The sequence below is a fragment of the Drosophila navojoa genome, chromosome X, assembly GCF_054131105.1.
Source record: "Drosophila navojoa isolate 15081-1374.11 chromosome X, UAZ_NAV_1.0, whole genome shotgun sequence".
Classification (NCBI taxonomy): Eukaryota; Metazoa; Arthropoda; class Insecta; order Diptera; family Drosophilidae; genus Drosophila; species Drosophila navojoa.
This window is the reverse complement of record NC_142895.1, coordinates 6,646,881-6,664,701: the sequence shown is the minus strand read 5'-3', so window position 1 is coordinate 6,664,701 and position 17,821 is coordinate 6,646,881. Positions and strand designations below refer to the sequence as shown.

The following is a 17,821-nucleotide window of genomic DNA, read 5'->3' as shown; positions in this document are numbered from 1 at the left end:
AACCATAACTCGAGCTTAGATTCATCTTCAATTGTCGCAGTTTCTTTGCAGCAGAACAATTTAATCAGCATCACAAGATCAGCTAACAATTTGACTTGGATCTAGCTTAGTTTCTGAGAAAATATTGCCCTCAGCTCTAGTCGATACTTGGAATCTAGCTCTGGGCTGTACAGGATTGGGGAATATCTGATGGAAGTAAAAATCTATTGAGCATCGCAACAAATTACGAACTGCTCTTGATAGTTTCACCCTTGATCACAGTCACTGAGAGGACTTGCACAGATTAGGGTTTGCCAATCATAAATACCCTTGTCAATATAGGAGTTTTTGTAAGAGCTCCTGCATATAACAACTTTGGCTTTGTGTGTAGATAAGATATATATTAAAAAATATGGAAAAAAAAATTGTCTAAAAAAATTAAAAATTAAAAAAAAAGCCATACATTTGTACATTATATTAAAATTTTTAAATAAATTTCAAAATTAATATAAGCGAAAATAAATTAAAATACTTAATAGTGAGAAATATTTAAATAATATCTGATATATCTAATATTTATTTGATATCTGTAAGCATATATCAAACACAGCAATTGCAAAATGAATTTAATATTATTTGTGTGTGTATATACACGTACATGTGCATATGTGTAAAGCCCTTAAATTAGTCAGCTGTACAATTTGTTTCATTCAATTGCAGTATTAAGCCCGCTCCTAGCGCACAAATGCAATTCATTTCGAATTTTGTGTCATTCATATACATAAATATATGTATGTATATGTATATAATACATATGCACTTGCATACATATAGCTGCCGAGTCAGACAAATAAACCCATTGATATGGGGTCAAATTTAATCAGTGCAGCCTTTGCAAAATGCATGCATTTATTTATTCAATTTGCAAAATGTCAGGCGAGCGAACGCGCGCGACTCTCTGGGCTTTTCAGTTGCATTGGCGAGTGGAGCGCGAGTTAAGTTGGCAAAACATATTCAATTATGCATTGGATTAGGTTTGGCCTCAAATTACGTAGCCTTTGTGCCAGGCCAGGCCAGGCCAAGCCAATGTGTATGTGTGTGTGTGTGACAACTCGACACTCAACACTCGACTGTCTCTCGGTCTGTCTAACTGTCTGCTGTGGTCTGTGCTCTATGCTCTCTCTGCTCTCTGTGCCCCGTTGCCTTGATTTTTGCTGGGCGAGCAAAGTTTGTGTCGCATAACTTTTTCGATTTGATTAAGCTGACTAACTGTAAATTGATTGCATTGTAAGACGCTAATTGGCTGGTTGTCCGTTGTCTAACTTTCGAGTCAAGTTCGCTGGCGCTGTTGCAGTTGCTGTCAGCGATAAATTGCGTATACGCCACGTAGCCAGCGTACAGCTGACGCAGGCCCAAGCAGCAACGGGAACAGCAACGGGCAACGGTAATGGCAACTACAATGGCAACAGCAACAGCAGCAGCAACATTAACAGCCACGGTAGCGGCAACAGCAATGGCAGCAACAACATTGCCCGCATTTGTATAAATATTGACAAATAAAATAATAATATTGTTGCGTTTGTTTGGCTTGCGTTTATTTTCATGTTATTTGCTTTCGTTTTGGTTTTTTTTTTTCTGTGCTCTCTTAGCGTTTCGGTTTGTATTTTTTTTTTGTTTTCAATTTTTTCCACTTATATTTATTTCTGTTTTTTTTTTTGTTTTTTTTTTTTTTTTGTTCTGCTGTGTTAACAGCCGAGTGAGCTGTTCAAAGTCAATTTTAAGGCCAAAGTCAACACAGTGCCACAAGCAGCTGACGACACTAGCAAACAGTCGGCAAAAGTGTTGCATAACTGTAGGCGACACATTGAGTGTTATATAAACGATGAAATATGAAGAAGAATATATTGAACGAATAGCAGCATTGTCCCCGTCTATCTCACATTGAAAGTCGTAGAAATCGAACATGAAATCAAGTCTTATATAAATAGCGTTAGCTTTTCGCCCTCACTTAATTGGATTTCACAAAGTAAGGCAAATGAAGACCAGATAAAACGGAAAGCGAATTGCAATATAAAAATGGAATGGGGTACTTTTAAAGAAAGTGCAGTGAATGCGCTTTTCAGCTCCAGTAAGCGCAAGAGGAGATGCATAAGACAACAACGGATATTTTATAGACCAATAAAGATGTTCGAGAAGCGAAGTTGAGATATTAAAGACATTGAGTTTTACTTGTCGATATGGCAAGTCGATTAACGAGTGAGCAAAATTCTCAAACTTCAGACACCTCAGCACTCCACATTAAAGTCTTCTACATATATTCGCTCTCATTGCAAATAGAAAACTTTTTTAGCTTGTGCATTTGCTCTGATATGCAAAATCTCATATCTAATTTAATTTTCTTTGTCAAGGCTAACATAAACTTTGCCTTGCTGCGACACTAAACTCGAACCCAATCGAATTTTCTAACTCTCAATTGATTTTAGTATTGAGTTGAGCAATTATAAAGTTTAAATATTTGTTTTTGTTGATCCCAATCGAATTACGCAATTGAAACTATCAGAATTGTATAATGAATAGATGATGTATGCATTTTTAGAAAAATTAAACTAAAATTAATTTCAGCATCTTGGGCAATTTTGAATATTTTTAATTAAATTTTAATTTCATTTTATCTAAATATTTATACATTTAGTTATTGAAAAATTTTACTCTGCCTTTGACTTGAGTTTATTAAACAAGCAATTTAATTTAATTTTTTTTCTTTCATTTTTCAATTACGTAAAATAGTTTAATCATTCTCTAGAATATATATCTATGTATATCTATATAGTTTAACTTACCGCACGTTGGCCAGAGTATGTCGTCGATTCTTCAGATAGCGACTGTGATACTTCTGCAGATCACCAATGGAGCCCTGTTCGGCCTGCATTTTGGTGGTGGACAGCAGCTGCGAGTTGCTGGGATGCGAGGCGAGCGCCGATGCTGAGGAGGAGGCCAAGCGATGATGGGCAGCGACGCCGACGCTGACGCTGCTGCTGTTGTTTGTGTTTGTGTTGCCGGTGCTGCCGCTCGACGCTAGAGTCTCGTTCGAGTTGCTGCCAATAACGGTCGCCGACGATGAGCCGCCCCCGCTGCTGCCAATGGGCGCGAGTACAATGCGTGACCAGCACGATTTGTGCGGCTTGCGAAATTTGAGCTTGATGCGCGGCGATGGCGTCGATGCGCCGCCAACGTATTCCGGCTGTACGGCACCGCCACCGGCTGTCGCCGACGATGAAGTGCCCGAGCTGTGGTGCACACTCTCGCAGCTGCCACAATAGCCGCCGCCGGCAATGGTAATCGGCGGCAGAGGCTCCTCAAGGCCCTTGATGGGACTGCTGCTAATCGGCTGCCGGCTGTTGCCCGCCTGCTGCAGATGCTGTTGCTCGGACTCTTCCTCCTCCTTGATGTGGGGCAGTGGTGAGGTCTGCGGCTGGCAACTGCAACGCTGTTGCGCCGTTGAGCCACCTGCTACGCCGGATGCTGCTGCTGCTGCTGCTGCGGCTGCTGTTGATGCTACTGTTGTTGGTGGCGTTGCTCCAGCAGTTCCGCTGCCGCTGCTGCTGCTCGACGGTTGATTAACTGATTGATAGACGCCGCTGGGCGACGGCGACGTTGAGGAGATGCTTGTGGCTGTGGATAGCAGCGTTGCTGCTGTCGACGCTGAGTTGGCTGTCGTCAGGCTGGTCACTTCGGGCAGCGCTAGGCTGGGCGCAGTGCTAGCTGTCACTGTGTGCGAGAGCTGCAGCACCACCACGGTGGGTGAGACGCTGGCGTCGCTAAGGGTTTCGGGCTCGGCGCGTCTGGCTACCAAGCCGCTGGCCAAGCTCGCGGCTGCAATGTCCGCTGCGCTCAGCTGCTGTTCCAAATCCTCGTCAACGTCGTTGATGAGGGTCTTCAGGGAGATGGGCGTGGTGACCGATGTACCGATTGTATCTGCGAGCGAATGTTTCTTTTCACCGCCACCGATTGCCTCCAAGTCGGTGTCGAGTTGTTGCTGCTGTTGTTGTTGTTGTTGCTGTTGCTGCTGGGGCAGGTCCTTATCTGCCAGAGCCTCTGCTGCTGCTGTCTGTGCCTTGGGTTTCAGTTCGTCCGGTGTCTGCGCGGGAGTTTGGGGCGGACTTGTGGCGGGGGCTGCGGAGCCGCCCCCGCGACAAGGTAGGCAACAGCGAAACACTGTGCCACCGAAACACTTTGTCCGTGGCTTCGACTTGCGCTTGCTACTATTGGTGTTGCCACTGCAACTGCCGCTGCCGGTGCCGGTGCCGGTGCCGCTGCCGCCGCTACTGCTGCTGCTCCGCGTCGCTGCTGTCCCTGGCGCTGTGGCCGCCAGGCCGTTGACGTTGACGCTGCTGCCAATGCTCTGCCCCGCACCGTTGCTGCTGCTGCTGCCGTGACGCTGCGAGCGAAACAGAGAATGAGAGGGAGAATGAGAGAATTAGAGAGACACCTGGGTGAGTGGCATAAATGAATGAAACTAAGTGTCATCAAGGGCTAAGCCCAATTAATTTGCCCCATCTGCCCCCAGCCCCTGTGAACCTTGGCGTGCGACTGATCCGCGCACTTTTGCGTTGCATTTCTGAGCGATAAGCTTTGCGTCAGCTTCGCCAGTCGCATCATGAATGCAGCCACGCCCACTTAAGCTACAGCTACAGCTTTAATACGTGGCTCTGACAACGACATCACTTCCACACCGCGCAACATTCAGTTAGTGTCCTGAAATGATAAAGACAAAAGGAAAAGATGGAATTATTAGTTAATTAATTAATTATGCACATTTTAATTGGTAGAAGCTCGAGAATTTGACACTGGATTATGTTAAAAAAGTGATAATTGTCATTGTCATTGTCATTGTCATTGTCATTGTCATTGTCATTGTCATTGTCATTGTCATTGTCATTGTCATTGTCATTGTCATTGTCATTGTCATTGTCATTGTCATTGTCATTGTCATTGTCATTGTCATTGTCATTGTCATTGTCATTGTCATTGTCATTGTCATTGTCATTGTCATTGTCATTGTCATTGTCATTGTCATTGTCATTGTCATTGTCATTGTCATTGTCATTGTCATTGTCATTGTCATTGTCATTGTCATTGTCATTGTCATTGTCATTGTCATTGTCATTGTCATTGTCATTGTCATTGTCATTGTCATTGTCATTGTCATTGTCATTGTCATTGTCATTGTCATTGTCATTGTCATTGTCATTGTCATTGTCATTGTCATTGTCATTGTCATTGTCATTGTCATTGTCATTGTCATTGTCATTGTCATTGTCATTGTGCATTTCATTCGTAATTTTTGTGATACACTTATTTATATATTATAAGCAATTCTTTTCCATTATTACTAGTATTATTATTATTATTATTATATTGCGCAGGCTAGTATCATTGTGAAGTGCTCGTAGGCAACATATTCGCTTCTCAAATCAAATAAAATTCGAGAGTGGCAGTTGAAAATTTCTATGACCGCTGAGCTCGGTCAAGCGGACAATCTCACTTATATGACAATAAAACTCAGTTTGAGTGCTGACATAAAATGCCAGCATCGCTTGAAAGTATGCTACAAAAGAATGCCTTTCCCAGCTGAATGTGTGTTAGATATGTTAGTATTTTATACATGTATGTATATAATACAATGAGTGTATGCTCTGGCTGAACTAGGTGGGTCGCAACCCAGCGACAGCTGCACAAACTGACCCACATATGGCTGTTCATGCGGTTTCCATTGATTGGACCGACGCGTTTTGGTATCATTGACAGCTGAATCGCAACGACAGCAGCATCCAAATGTGTCCAATTGGTAGTGAAATAATCTGGTGGCTACTGCTTTACACACTGCTAATGTACTACTCTAGAGTCGACGACTATCCCGATGACAGCTCTCCGAGTGACAGGCAAGAGGATTACATTGATACATTCACAGCGCTGCAGCTGGAAGATTACTTTGAATAAGCGACCAAGTTTTATTCAATTCAATTATAATTGATTACAGTATGACTAAATAAATAAATTATTATATTATATTATTATACACAAGTGGAAATTCAATGTTGTATAAACTTAAAGTGTGCTCAAGAACTTCCATAGAGTGTGTCGAGTTGTCAGTTATGAAACAATTGTTGAAGTATTTCGCTGCGAATTTCAAAGCATTTGCTAATAATCCGATTAATATCGCAAGCACTTCAACAGCTCAGCATTATTTCTTCATTGTGTGCACTGCTCTTCAGTTCTTTGGCTTGGCAAGACAACAGCCAAGAATAGAAGCTAAGAGCCAAAAGTTTCTGCCAGACATTCCAGGTAATAACCAGCTGTCAGCTGTTTCCATAGCAACGCAAGCAACAGCTTTCAGGTGAACGAGTTCACCGACATGCCACAGACAACAACGGCAACAATTACAATTTTGAGACAGCCCAACCGAACTTAACTTGCCACTCAAAGTCAATTTATGTTTGAGTAACCAAAAAAATAAAAATAAAGGTTTTTTACCTAATGAATTATTAAAATTATTATGCAGCATACGCCTGGTCGTGCCAGCCAAATGAGCTGTCTGACAGCCCAAAAGTATCCACAACTATTTAGATAACTTTTCCACGATGTCTGCAGCGGCAGCGGCAGCGGCAGAGGAGGAAAAAGCAACATTGAGGTCAGCATGCGCTGCATTCTTGCCAGACATTTGCCTCAAAGTTTACCGTGTCTGCTTAGAGCTCATTAACCTAACGAACGAAGTTTTCAATTTGAAAGTGAATAAGCAAATTATGCCGAAATTGTCTGGGACTCCCGGTCACCTGCCTGTTGATGTGTGAATATATCTAATATATTATTTAATAGAATTTCATTTTAGAAATTCATAGTCACAGTTGATAATAAAAGAAAATAATTGTTTCTTACGCAAGCGAGTGAGATGGATAGAGTCGTTGATGATAAGCATTGCAAATAATATAATGATTTAAGTGAGTTTTGAGATAGATAGGTGGAGAGAATAGTAGAGGGAGAGAGTGAAACAAAGAAGAATTAAGACAAATGTCGAGAATTTATTTTATGAGAAACATATAGAAAAGCTTTTAGATGGCATTCCGACCAAATGATATAACTGAGATAGGTAGAGAAAGTGAGAGAAAAAACAAAAATCGCATAGAAAGGTAATTTTCTAGAAATTGAATAGCATAGAGATGATAAGCTAGTAATTGACGAAGGTAAAGATAGAAACGAAAAGACAGCAGAGAGTAAATTAAAAAAAAAAAATATACATATCAACCCCTCTTCAATCGTAGCCAAAGGATAAAAAATAAAGAGCTGCACGTAAAATTATCTCTTTAAACAAGCCATTTACTTGAATATGAGATGGACACTAAACGCTTAGCAATATATAAAATCTTTTCGCCCATATCATTTATCCTTATATTATATTCGATATAATAAATATAAAAAAAAAAAGTGTTTGGAAAGTTGTAGGCGGCGCAACGAATTTCGCCGAATGCCAACTTAAGACAATCTTGACTTTTATATATATTTTGTATCTTTTTGTCGATAAAGCAACGAGGCCTTAATAAAGCCATAAAGTACGAAATATATTTGATATTGATTTTTATTGAGACATTTTCGAAATTAATGCGCGCAGTGCGGGTGATGCCCGGTGAGCATTCGATACGTCGCGACGTCGCTTTATGGCAACTGTCGAGGAGTGGAGTGGAGGGGAGTGAATGGAGAGCGGCATTAATAAATCAATAGAATTTGATGGCGAATAATTTGAGAGCTCGAGAGCTGCAATTCGCTGCGTATTGATGGCACTTCCTTCCATTCAAGTCTGGCTCTTGCCAAATGCTGCTCCAGTACAATGCTGCGTATGCGTGATAAGCGTTATGTAATTTGAGTTATGCTGCGCCAATTTGATTCCCTCCCAGCTCCAACTGAGATATGTCTGCGTAGATGTGCATATATGTATTTCAATTTATTCATTTATTTCAACACTATATTAAAGCCCCAGGCCCCCAGCTGATGGCAGCTAATTCGATTGGAATGCATTTGGCACATCTGGAACACATATGTACATACATATATGTGAAATGCTATCGCATAATCGAAATGATGTTCAGTTTAAAGTGCTTCTCATATTTTCAGCTGGATTTGGGGGACATCTCTTCGCCTGTGGAGCTGTGGGGCTTATTATCATATTCCAGCATTAATGCGAATGCTGGCATGAGCCATATAATGGCCTTCGACTTATGGCGTGCGCCTGAGCTGCACTTTAGCCTTATGCGGGCACACACAATGGCACTTCAAATGCTTCACCATTGAGCGGCGCCCCAGGGAGCATTTAAGTATTTAGACTTGGCATCCAGCACATCCAGGTGAGTGAAATTTGTGTAGCTGCCAGGCGCTGAGCTGGCACTACCGACAGCAATGTAATACGAAATTATCGCAGCAGAGAAATCTGTTCGATGATCAACTGAGCTGATCAGGCACACTTCCATATACATTTTCAGTTACAGGGTATTCGGCAGGCACTTTTCCTTTTTCTTATTTATATATTTGACTTGCCTTGAGCCCGAATTGAAGGACATTCGGCTGTCAGGACTCTGGCAACGTTTGCCAATCACAAGCAAATACCAAAGTGGGGCCGAAAAACGAAGGAAAAACAATGAAACAGCACGAATCAATCAGAATTGAAGACGACAACAGATTCGCAGCAATTAATGGCCAGCTGTAAATGTAAACACACATGCGGCATGTGGCTCATGGCTGTGTGTGGCATGGGGCATCTGTCTGTTGGCTGGTGGGAGTGCCAACATGGCAAATCGCTCGGAATTGACATCCAGTTTCAGTGCGCTGCGTGCAGCGGAGCAGAGCAGAGCGCAGAGCAGCGCTAACCCCAACTGATGAGTGAGTGCCATTGACTTTGAGAAGTTGTCATTATTGTTGTTGCTCTGCCAATTATTGCCCTGCGCCTAATGAGCAATTTAATTATGCACACTTGATTGATTGATTCTAATTGATGCCAGCGGCAGCAACAAGAACAACAACAACATTGTACAACAAATTCAGCTGGCTCTTTAAGGGCACAGCCCCAAGCCAAGTATTTCATGAAAAATGCAATCGAAGGCAGCCGACACACATTTACATTTGCCGCTGGAAAATTGTTAAGCAACTGCTGTACGCTTTCCATTTTGGCATTTAATTATTATTATGAGCATTCAGCAAATCTGTTCATGTGCAAACATTCTGCAAGCCAAGCGAAATTCGTGACCAATTCCAAAATAATCTTAAATTCAATTTCATATATTTTCCATTGGCCTCACTTTGCTTTGTGCGCACTTTATATTTAACATATTACTCGCTTCGAGAATAATTTCTTGATGATTTTGTAATGAATTTTTATAGCTATTTGAAATGCAGAAATATTTCAATTAGATTGCATTTGCTTATGCCTTTTCCAAAGGAATAGTGATGGAATAAAAAATATTAAATTTGTTTAAATGACTGAAGCTCCCACTCGCCTTAGCTGTCTAAAATAAAATATATAGCTTTTACTCTCAGATCTAATAAGTCAAAAGCTAATTCTAAAGAAATTAATTTCATTTTCACAGCAGAACGTCTTGGACTATGTATTTTTGTACTATAGTTAATGCTATAAATACATTTGTTTTTTGTCAACAACTTTAAGTCAAGAGCCTTAACAAAGAAATTCGAAAGAATTTTTGTTGTAAGGCTCAAGTTTCTGAAGAAATCTTCAGTCCCAGAGGACAAAGTCTAAATAAGACGCATGATAAATGGAAGTTCAGGCTGGTTCTTAGCTCTGTCTGCTTGGCAATACTCAGAAATTGTTTTCAACTAAATCAAAAGGAATTCACAATTTACAAATTGAAATTTTAAATTTGAAATTTAAAAACTTTTTTTTAGAATACATGAAAATTAATTTGAACTCTGAGCGGAATATGATTTAAGAACTCAGTCAGAGTCACAGTCACAGTCAGAGTCACAGTTACAGTGGCGTTCACAGTCACAGTGCGAGTCGCAGTTAATCGCGTGTCAAATTTAAAATGCACATAAACGATTGCCTTGATTACTTAGACGCTCTTCACTTTGTTGCACAGCGGGGTTCAGAGGTTAAAGTTGTGCCAGGGCAGGGCAGGCCAAGCCAGGGCAGGCCAGAAACCGACGCAAATGATGAGTTGAAATGAAAAAGCAACAAGTTGAATGTTGAATGTGTATCCACATATGTGTGTGTGTGTGTGTGTGTGTGTGTCTGTCTCTGTTCGTGTGTAATATACTTTGCTTCTGCTGCAATATAAGTACCATGCGAAAGCACAGCCATCAAGGCTCAAAGCCCATCAGCAATTCCAGCACATAAAAATGGTTGTAAAAATGGAAAACAATAACAAACGAACAACGCGAACAACAACCAAACAACAACAACAGCAACAACAATGCCAGAGCCAGCCAACACAATGACAGCAACTGTTGCTGTCGACGTTGCTGCCGTTGCTGCTGTTGCTGCTGTTGCGGCTGCCATTTCCATTTCCAAGTAATGACAAGCCAGCGAAACGGGTAAATCCAGCCAGCCAGCCAGCCCCAGCCAGCCCCAGCCAGCCCCAAAGTATGCCATACAATATGGACGATGGACGTTGGACTTGCGAGACACCAGCTGGCTGCAATGGCTGCCAAGCTGTTGCCAGCGGAAGTCGCGTGGAAATGACATTCGTCTTCAACGCGCCCACAAAGACATGCGGCAAATATGTGAATGCACAAAGAATCGCAATCGAACAGGGTGACCACTTCCATATATTAAACTCTTGTAGTAGGCGAATAATTGACTAATTTCATAATTCACAACAAAATTGTAAAGCTAGTCAATACGGAAGGAATTTAGCTGTCATCTATGATGTATAATAGACAAGTAGAGTAGCAAATATATGCGATATTTGCTTGATATAAATGTATATATGATAGGTCTAATCGATAGACATCTAACGATCTACGACTAAAGACTCAATCGATATGCAATTAACATAAAAAATGTACAGTCGAGTCTCGATCGATAATCGCGATAAATAAAACAAAAGTTATATTCCCCTCAACAAAAAAATAAATAAATAAACAAATAAAAATAAAAATACGAACAAAAAAAATTATATAATATCAAATAAAACGTAATAAAATAAACAAATAAAATAAATAAATAAAATAAATAAATTAAATAAATTAAATAAAATACAACATAAAAAAAATACCTTTGAAAAAATTCATTCTCGATAATTCTCAATAATTTCAATTACTATATAATTGAAAAAAAAAAAAAAGAAACTGATGCTCTTGCAAATTATCGGGACTCAACTGTACTAAAGACACTATCGATATGCAATTAACGTAAAAAGTATATTTGTATATGTCGGAGCTGATAGTATTCTTCGAATAGAGTATCATATCGATATATCGATTCATGCATGGTAATGGGTAATATTGATTGAGTGAGAAGAATTTGGTTAACACTAATATCGAGTGTGGTCCTGACGAGGTTGCCAGTTGGTTGCGATGAATAATCGAAGTTGATTGGCAAGAGGAAGAAGGATAACAGTGCAGGAACACGCTGCACTCTACAAAATTATCTAATCTGCAGAAATATCCGACTTATACATATATTTATCTTTACATATATAGAAATATTTCTCGTTGAGTTCATTGAAAGAGTGGCCAGAGACACCCTGTATGTGGCTTGAATGGAACGACCCTGATGTTCGTATGCTTGACGTGACGGTGCGTAGCGCATTGTAATGCCTTCTTATTATGCTGCTTCTCTCTCTCTCACACACACACGCACACACATGAATATACATATATACCACATATATACAAATATACACATGTGTGTATAAGCACAATTACGCATATCAAAAACAAATACGTGCACACATCCATTCAAGAACCATACAATTACGCAGCCTGCGCCTTGTTTGTCTTGCTGCTTGTTTTCTTTTCAGCCAAATGTTCTGGGTAAATTACGGTATATTTTGTGATTTGCGAATGCGTAAGACTCGAAAGTGACAACAACAGCAGCACCAGCAGCAACAACAACCGTATGATTTGTATACCAATTTCATAAAATTATCTGTATACCCTACAATTGTCGACTCGCTTGACTAGCCCACAAATGTATGTATATAATAAAAACGAATGTCCTTCATACAGGGTAACTGCTAGTCGGTGCTGTTGTGCCTGCGAGATTCTTACATTTCGCTTTCTTTGCTTTGTTTTATTTGCTTTATGCGGCTTGTTATACGGGGCCGTCGCACAAACAAAGCCACCCGCTGGACTACAATTGAAGTGCGACAGGGAGGGGGCGCTCTTCGTTAGAGCGAGACAACAGCCGCAACAAGTGAGCGCTGTCCCCAGTGCATAGCTAAGGGCACAGGTCAAGTCCCGTTGGACGACTCGACCCCAAGCTAAGAAATCATTAAGCCATTAGAAGTGCAAGCAGCTTGTGACTTGTGTGACTTAATGAGTGCACGATAATGTTTCTTTATCTCTTATCTCAGATGTCTCATGTTCAGTTGAAGCTTGAGAGGCTTTGGGTCAGTTTATGTGAAGTGCATACGTTTAGCACAGCTCTTCCTCTAAGGCTTTTGCTCTCTCTCTCTCTCTCTTGTTTACTCTCCTTTTCACTGTCTCTATCTCCTTTTAACTGTCTTTCGGTAGCTTGCTCTGTCGCACTGGTTGTATCCCTCTGTAACTTCCCTCTTCCTAAATATATTTCTCCGTCTTTCGCTCTCTCTCTCTCTCTCTCTCTCACTACTTCTTTATTACTCTTTCTCTCTCTGTATCTGCTTCTTTGTTTCTCACTCTCTTTCTCACTCACTCTCTCTCTCTCTCTCCAACTTTTCCTCTATTTTTCCCCCATGCAAAATATCCCTTTTTATCGCAAACTCTCTCACCCTCTCTTGCATTCTCACTCTATCTTCGTAAGTCGTACTCTCTCTCTCTCTCTAGCTCGCTTTCTATTGCTCTCTTACTCTCTATCTCTATCTCTCGCTAAAACTTTTCCTGACTTTTTTCTTCTTCCTTCCTCACATTTTCCATAGCTTTTGATCCCTGTCTACCTCTCTCTATTTGAATATCTCTCCCAATCTCTGCTGATTTTCTCTATCTCTGCTGATCTATCTCTCTCTCTCTCTCTCTCTCGCTGTTTCTATTCCTTTATATGTCTTGCACTCTCGATATCTCTTTCTCCAACTCGCTCTCTAGTTCGGTCCCTAGCTCGCTTTTTCTAACTCTCTTGCCCTCCTTCTCTCCTTTTTCTCCCTCTTATGTTATACTTATTATATCGTATGATTCCATTTTGACTTTTCGATTTCTATTTACTCTTTTTTTTTACTGTTTATTTCCGTGGCAAATGAGTTTTCGTGTGAATTTAGTATGCAAAAGGCGCATAAATTTAATAAGTTAGTTTGTGGGCCACACCCACACCTACACTCCCACACACACACACGTGTATAAGGAGGGAATCACATCAGCATGTCCCACAACCTGCTGAGCCAGTGCTAGCATAAATATTGGTATATACTTTCGCATGTGGAAACAGTTGAATAGGCAGAGCATGGACAGCGCCTGCGGCGGGATCTGATGTTTGGCTTTGGCTTTGGCTTTGGCTATGGCTTTGGCTTTAGCTTTGGTGTTGGCAGTGCCTTAGGGCTGGCTGGCTGAATGGAAGGGACGGCCCATTCGTTTGCCATTGACTAGTAGGCGTTGCCATCATTGATTTTCTCCTCGTCTTGCTCTTCTTCATCTTCTCTGGCTCTCGCTCTCCCTTCCTCTCTCTCCCTGTCTCACTCTCTCTCTCTCTCTGTCGGTGTTAGCTTTGTCAGTTGCAATTTCCGGTGTGTGCTAAGCCAATAAAGCAACTTTTGACATGTCCCTCTCCCAAACTCCCACTCTCCCTCTCTCTCTCCCTCTCTCTGTCTCTCACTCACTGAGCGCTTTAGCTGTGCCGTAATTATGCATGTGCGCCTAGGTGTGTCCACGTGTGTGTGTGTGTGTGCTCCCTCTGTGTTGTGGTCCCGCATTTCAAGTGCCTAGCAGGCCCTGGCTAAGCTGCAATCATCTCCTACATGATTTCAACAAAGTTATCAACCATTAAATGTCCTTGCTGTTTATAGCATCTAGTTTATGGCATAGCTAATTGACTGTGGAATGCCTACGGTGTTGGCTAAGTCTCTCTCTCTCTCTCTCTCTCTCTCTCTCTCTCTCTCTCTCTCTCTCTCTGTCTCTCTATCTCTCTATTATTATTCAATGGCATATCAGCTCCACAATTTGCATTAATTATCGCACACACAGACAGACACATTTGACCCAGCTGGCAGGTGCGTACAGGTAGGTCTAGTCAATCAGGCTGCCAACTGCGGCAACTACGCATCAATCAAACTCAGCTAATTTCCATTTAATGCCAATTTATTGATGTACATAGATTATTTTATGACGCGCATTGACTATCTCGTTATCGTTGTTACTCAGCTACTGTTGCTGTTGTTGTTGTTGTTGTTGTTGTTGTTGTTGTTCCTGTCATTGATTACTGTCACCTCACAGCTGGGCGTCTGGCACTGATAATTAACGTTGCCATTCTCGGTGCCCCAATATCCCAGCTACAAGTATACATACACTCGCTCTCTCTCTCTCTCTGTCTGTCTTTAGCACTCTCTTTGCTATCCTCTCTCGCTCTCTCTCTCTCTAACTTTCCCTCTTTGCCGCTCCCTTTCCATCTCATCATCATCATCATCATCAATCACGTCGTCTGACGTCGCAGCAGTTTGACAGCGATTGCGACACTTACAGCTGTTCATCAGCCCTGGCCCCCGGTCAGCTTAAAGTGTCCATAATCCGAGAAGCTAATCGCCAAAATGATATATAAATAACTGGCATGCTCAAGGATAGTATTTAAGCATAATTATGTCACATTAGCATTCGATTATGCCAACTACTGCCTGGACTCGTGGATCAGCTGCAACTCCTGCCCAACTCCATGCCAACTAAGCTGATGAAGTCGACTTAACTACGATTACGAGAACATTCAAGTGGCCATAGCTGACGTTTTATTGATAGCTCCTGGCTGTAGCCTATAGCCTTTATTCAGCATTTCGTAGGTTACATATTTAGCTGTTAGTCGGATTATTGGGTTTAGAGGGTTTAGAGTTGAGTTTTGCAGCTGTGAGAGGTCACACATTTGGAAGCAATGCCAATATACTCTCTGAAGCCATAATGATAATAGTATAATAGATTAAATAAGACTCTTTACTGAGTTTATTAAACTAATAATCAGAATATTCATCAACTTTATAAAACTTATATTTTCATTAATATGCACCTCGAAGGGGAAGTGTTTTGCCAAAACAGCCTGGCGAAGCATTTCGTTGCCAAAGGATCTGCCTTAGCATACCATGACTTAAATATCCTGCTTTTCAACCTTATCTGTGGTAGCTACAATATCAATTTTCATCTCCTATAGGTATTTTGTATACGCTCTCTGACCTTAAGGTATTAAATTGCAATAATATTGTTAGTTGTTAAACTGATCCAGGACTCTTTAGCATACTCTAAAGTGTATGTATACAAACAGATTAACCGATTGCTCTACATGTACTTTTTATATGCACTATATATACTCTTTATAAACATTCTGACTGTGTACTCTTCACATAACGTATATATGCCTTATAAAGGAGTCTAGTCATTATATACTCCATAGTTTAATGCGCTGTATATACTCTAGATATAATCATTATATATATATATACAAGATATATGTATATATAAGATATACAAGATATACAAAGATTCTACTTTTTATACTTCTTACGCCCATAAACGAGTATACTCATTATGTACTCCATATATATACTTTTCATATGCATTACATATACAAATTTTAGATATAATCTTTATATACTATATACAAAGATTCTACATACTCTTCATTTTATTTACACTTGGGAGCGTTGTGTTCATATCACTTCCATGTTCGGGTGTGTTTTCTACCATCAATCAATTAGTATTTATACTCCTCTGAAAATCTTTCTGTAAGACTTCCAATTTAGCTCAAAGTTCTTTCCCTTACCTATATTCTATATCCGTGCTCTTCTATCGCATTCAACATATATTTAATGCATTTCTGCTTAGATTAACTAATAACAAACAGAATACTAATCTGTATCATACGCCTTGTATATATTTCAGCAAATATTATATTGTATTACTTTTCATCATACATATATCACTCGTGAAACTAAGCCTCAGGCTAAATTCGTGAATTTTTAACAAACTTTCCAGACAATAAACAAAGCAGTCACAAATTTATTTTCTTTTCATTTTTTCTCTTCTCCTTTCTTGCTTTTGAATAACAATGATAAAATTGATTTAAATTATACATATATGAAAAATAATAATATATGTTTATATAGGACCGTTCTAGTTGTTATTGTTCCACTGAATTTGTCTGCCTTTTTTTTTCCAATATTTGTTTGCGCTGTTATTGGCTCATTCTAGTTGTTGTTGTTGTTGTTGTTGTTGTTGTGCTTTTTGCTATGGCTAAGAGCATTCTTAACAGAGGCTTCACTTTGTTTATCTTGGACTGTGGACGTGTACCCAGGCTCATACGCACATATGGCAAGGGACATGGACGCTGCTCCACAGGCACACACAGAGCCACTTTTCGTGTGCCATTTTTATGTTGTTGTTGTTGTTATCGATGTGTATGTCCTTGCTGCTGCTGTGGCTGCCTGTAAAGTTTTTCTTCATTTTTTTCTGCTTCTTCTTGTTCTTTTTGTGGTCTTGTCTGCGGCATTGCGTGCATTAAAATTTGACCCCAAAATGCCGCCCGTCCCGGCTGTCCATTGCCCGCCTTTGCCGGCACGCCTGCGTGCGGCCAGGCCATGTGGGCATGCCAAACAAGCTGTCAACGCATTTAATGCATAAAATTAATGCCCTGCCACAAGCGCAGCGCCGCCCAGACAACGAAGATGTCTTGCCATAAAACTAACCGCAATTCGGTCACGTTCCATTTGCACTCAATGCTGCCGGCCGAGCACAGACATACATACATACATGTGTATGTCTGCGGCAGTTGCTCCACACAGTCCAGTGCACATCAAATCCGCATGGATATTATGTTACACAGCTACAGTCATTATGAAATCATCGTTAAAAACAATTTCAGAAATTGAACCCCAGAGACATTTCTTGTGAATGCAATTTAATGCGAGCAATTTGCATTATTTAGTTTCAATTATTTTCATTAAATAATGTATTCAACTTAATATGCAATTAATTTTAATGGCCATTAAAAATGTACGCTCACACACACACACACACACGCATAGAGAAACAAATTCCCACACATACATATGTATGTATGTGTATACGCATGTGTTAAGCCTTTCAGCTTCAGTTTTCGCTCAGCCCATAAAAGTATGCAACGAAATTTTGCGGACTTTGAAGCACACTGAAACAGTGACAAATGGACTCGAGTGGTCATAAAACTCAACGAGTTGGTCAATATTTTAAAATTAACACGTACACGTTAACACTGAGACACACACACACACACACACGCACACACAGAGAGAGAGAATTTTTATGTGGAGCTCATCCATTGTGTGCGCATATACATATGTAAATCTATATGTATGCCTGAAAATCAATAAGCTACCTCCGCTGCCACCTGATCCATGTCTATTAATAGACGTCTAACAACAGCCAGCAGCCGACCAACAGTGTGCGGACACTCGGCTGGCGCTAGACCACCACAGCTGAG

The 17,821-nt window shown here is 40.6% G+C and overlaps 1 protein-coding gene across 4 annotated transcripts in view; it reads right to left on the bottom strand.

The window, feature by feature from the left end:
• dnc (phosphodiesterase dunce) overlaps positions 1–17,821 on the bottom strand; it is a 233,721-nt gene that overhangs the window by 153,544 nt on the left and 62,356 nt on the right. For all 4 annotated transcript variants that reach the window (XM_089265057.1, XM_089265058.1, XM_089265059.1 and 1 more), the window contains exons 2-3: positions 4,558–4,734; positions 2,820–4,417 (exon numbers count right to left, since the gene is read on the bottom strand). In XM_089265057.1, coding sequence (XP_089121183.1) covers positions 2,820–4,417; positions 4,558–4,638 — 1,679 coding nt within the window. In that variant the 5' untranslated portion in view covers positions 4,639–4,734. The remainder of the gene's footprint in view (positions 1–2,819; positions 4,418–4,557; positions 4,735–17,821) is intronic.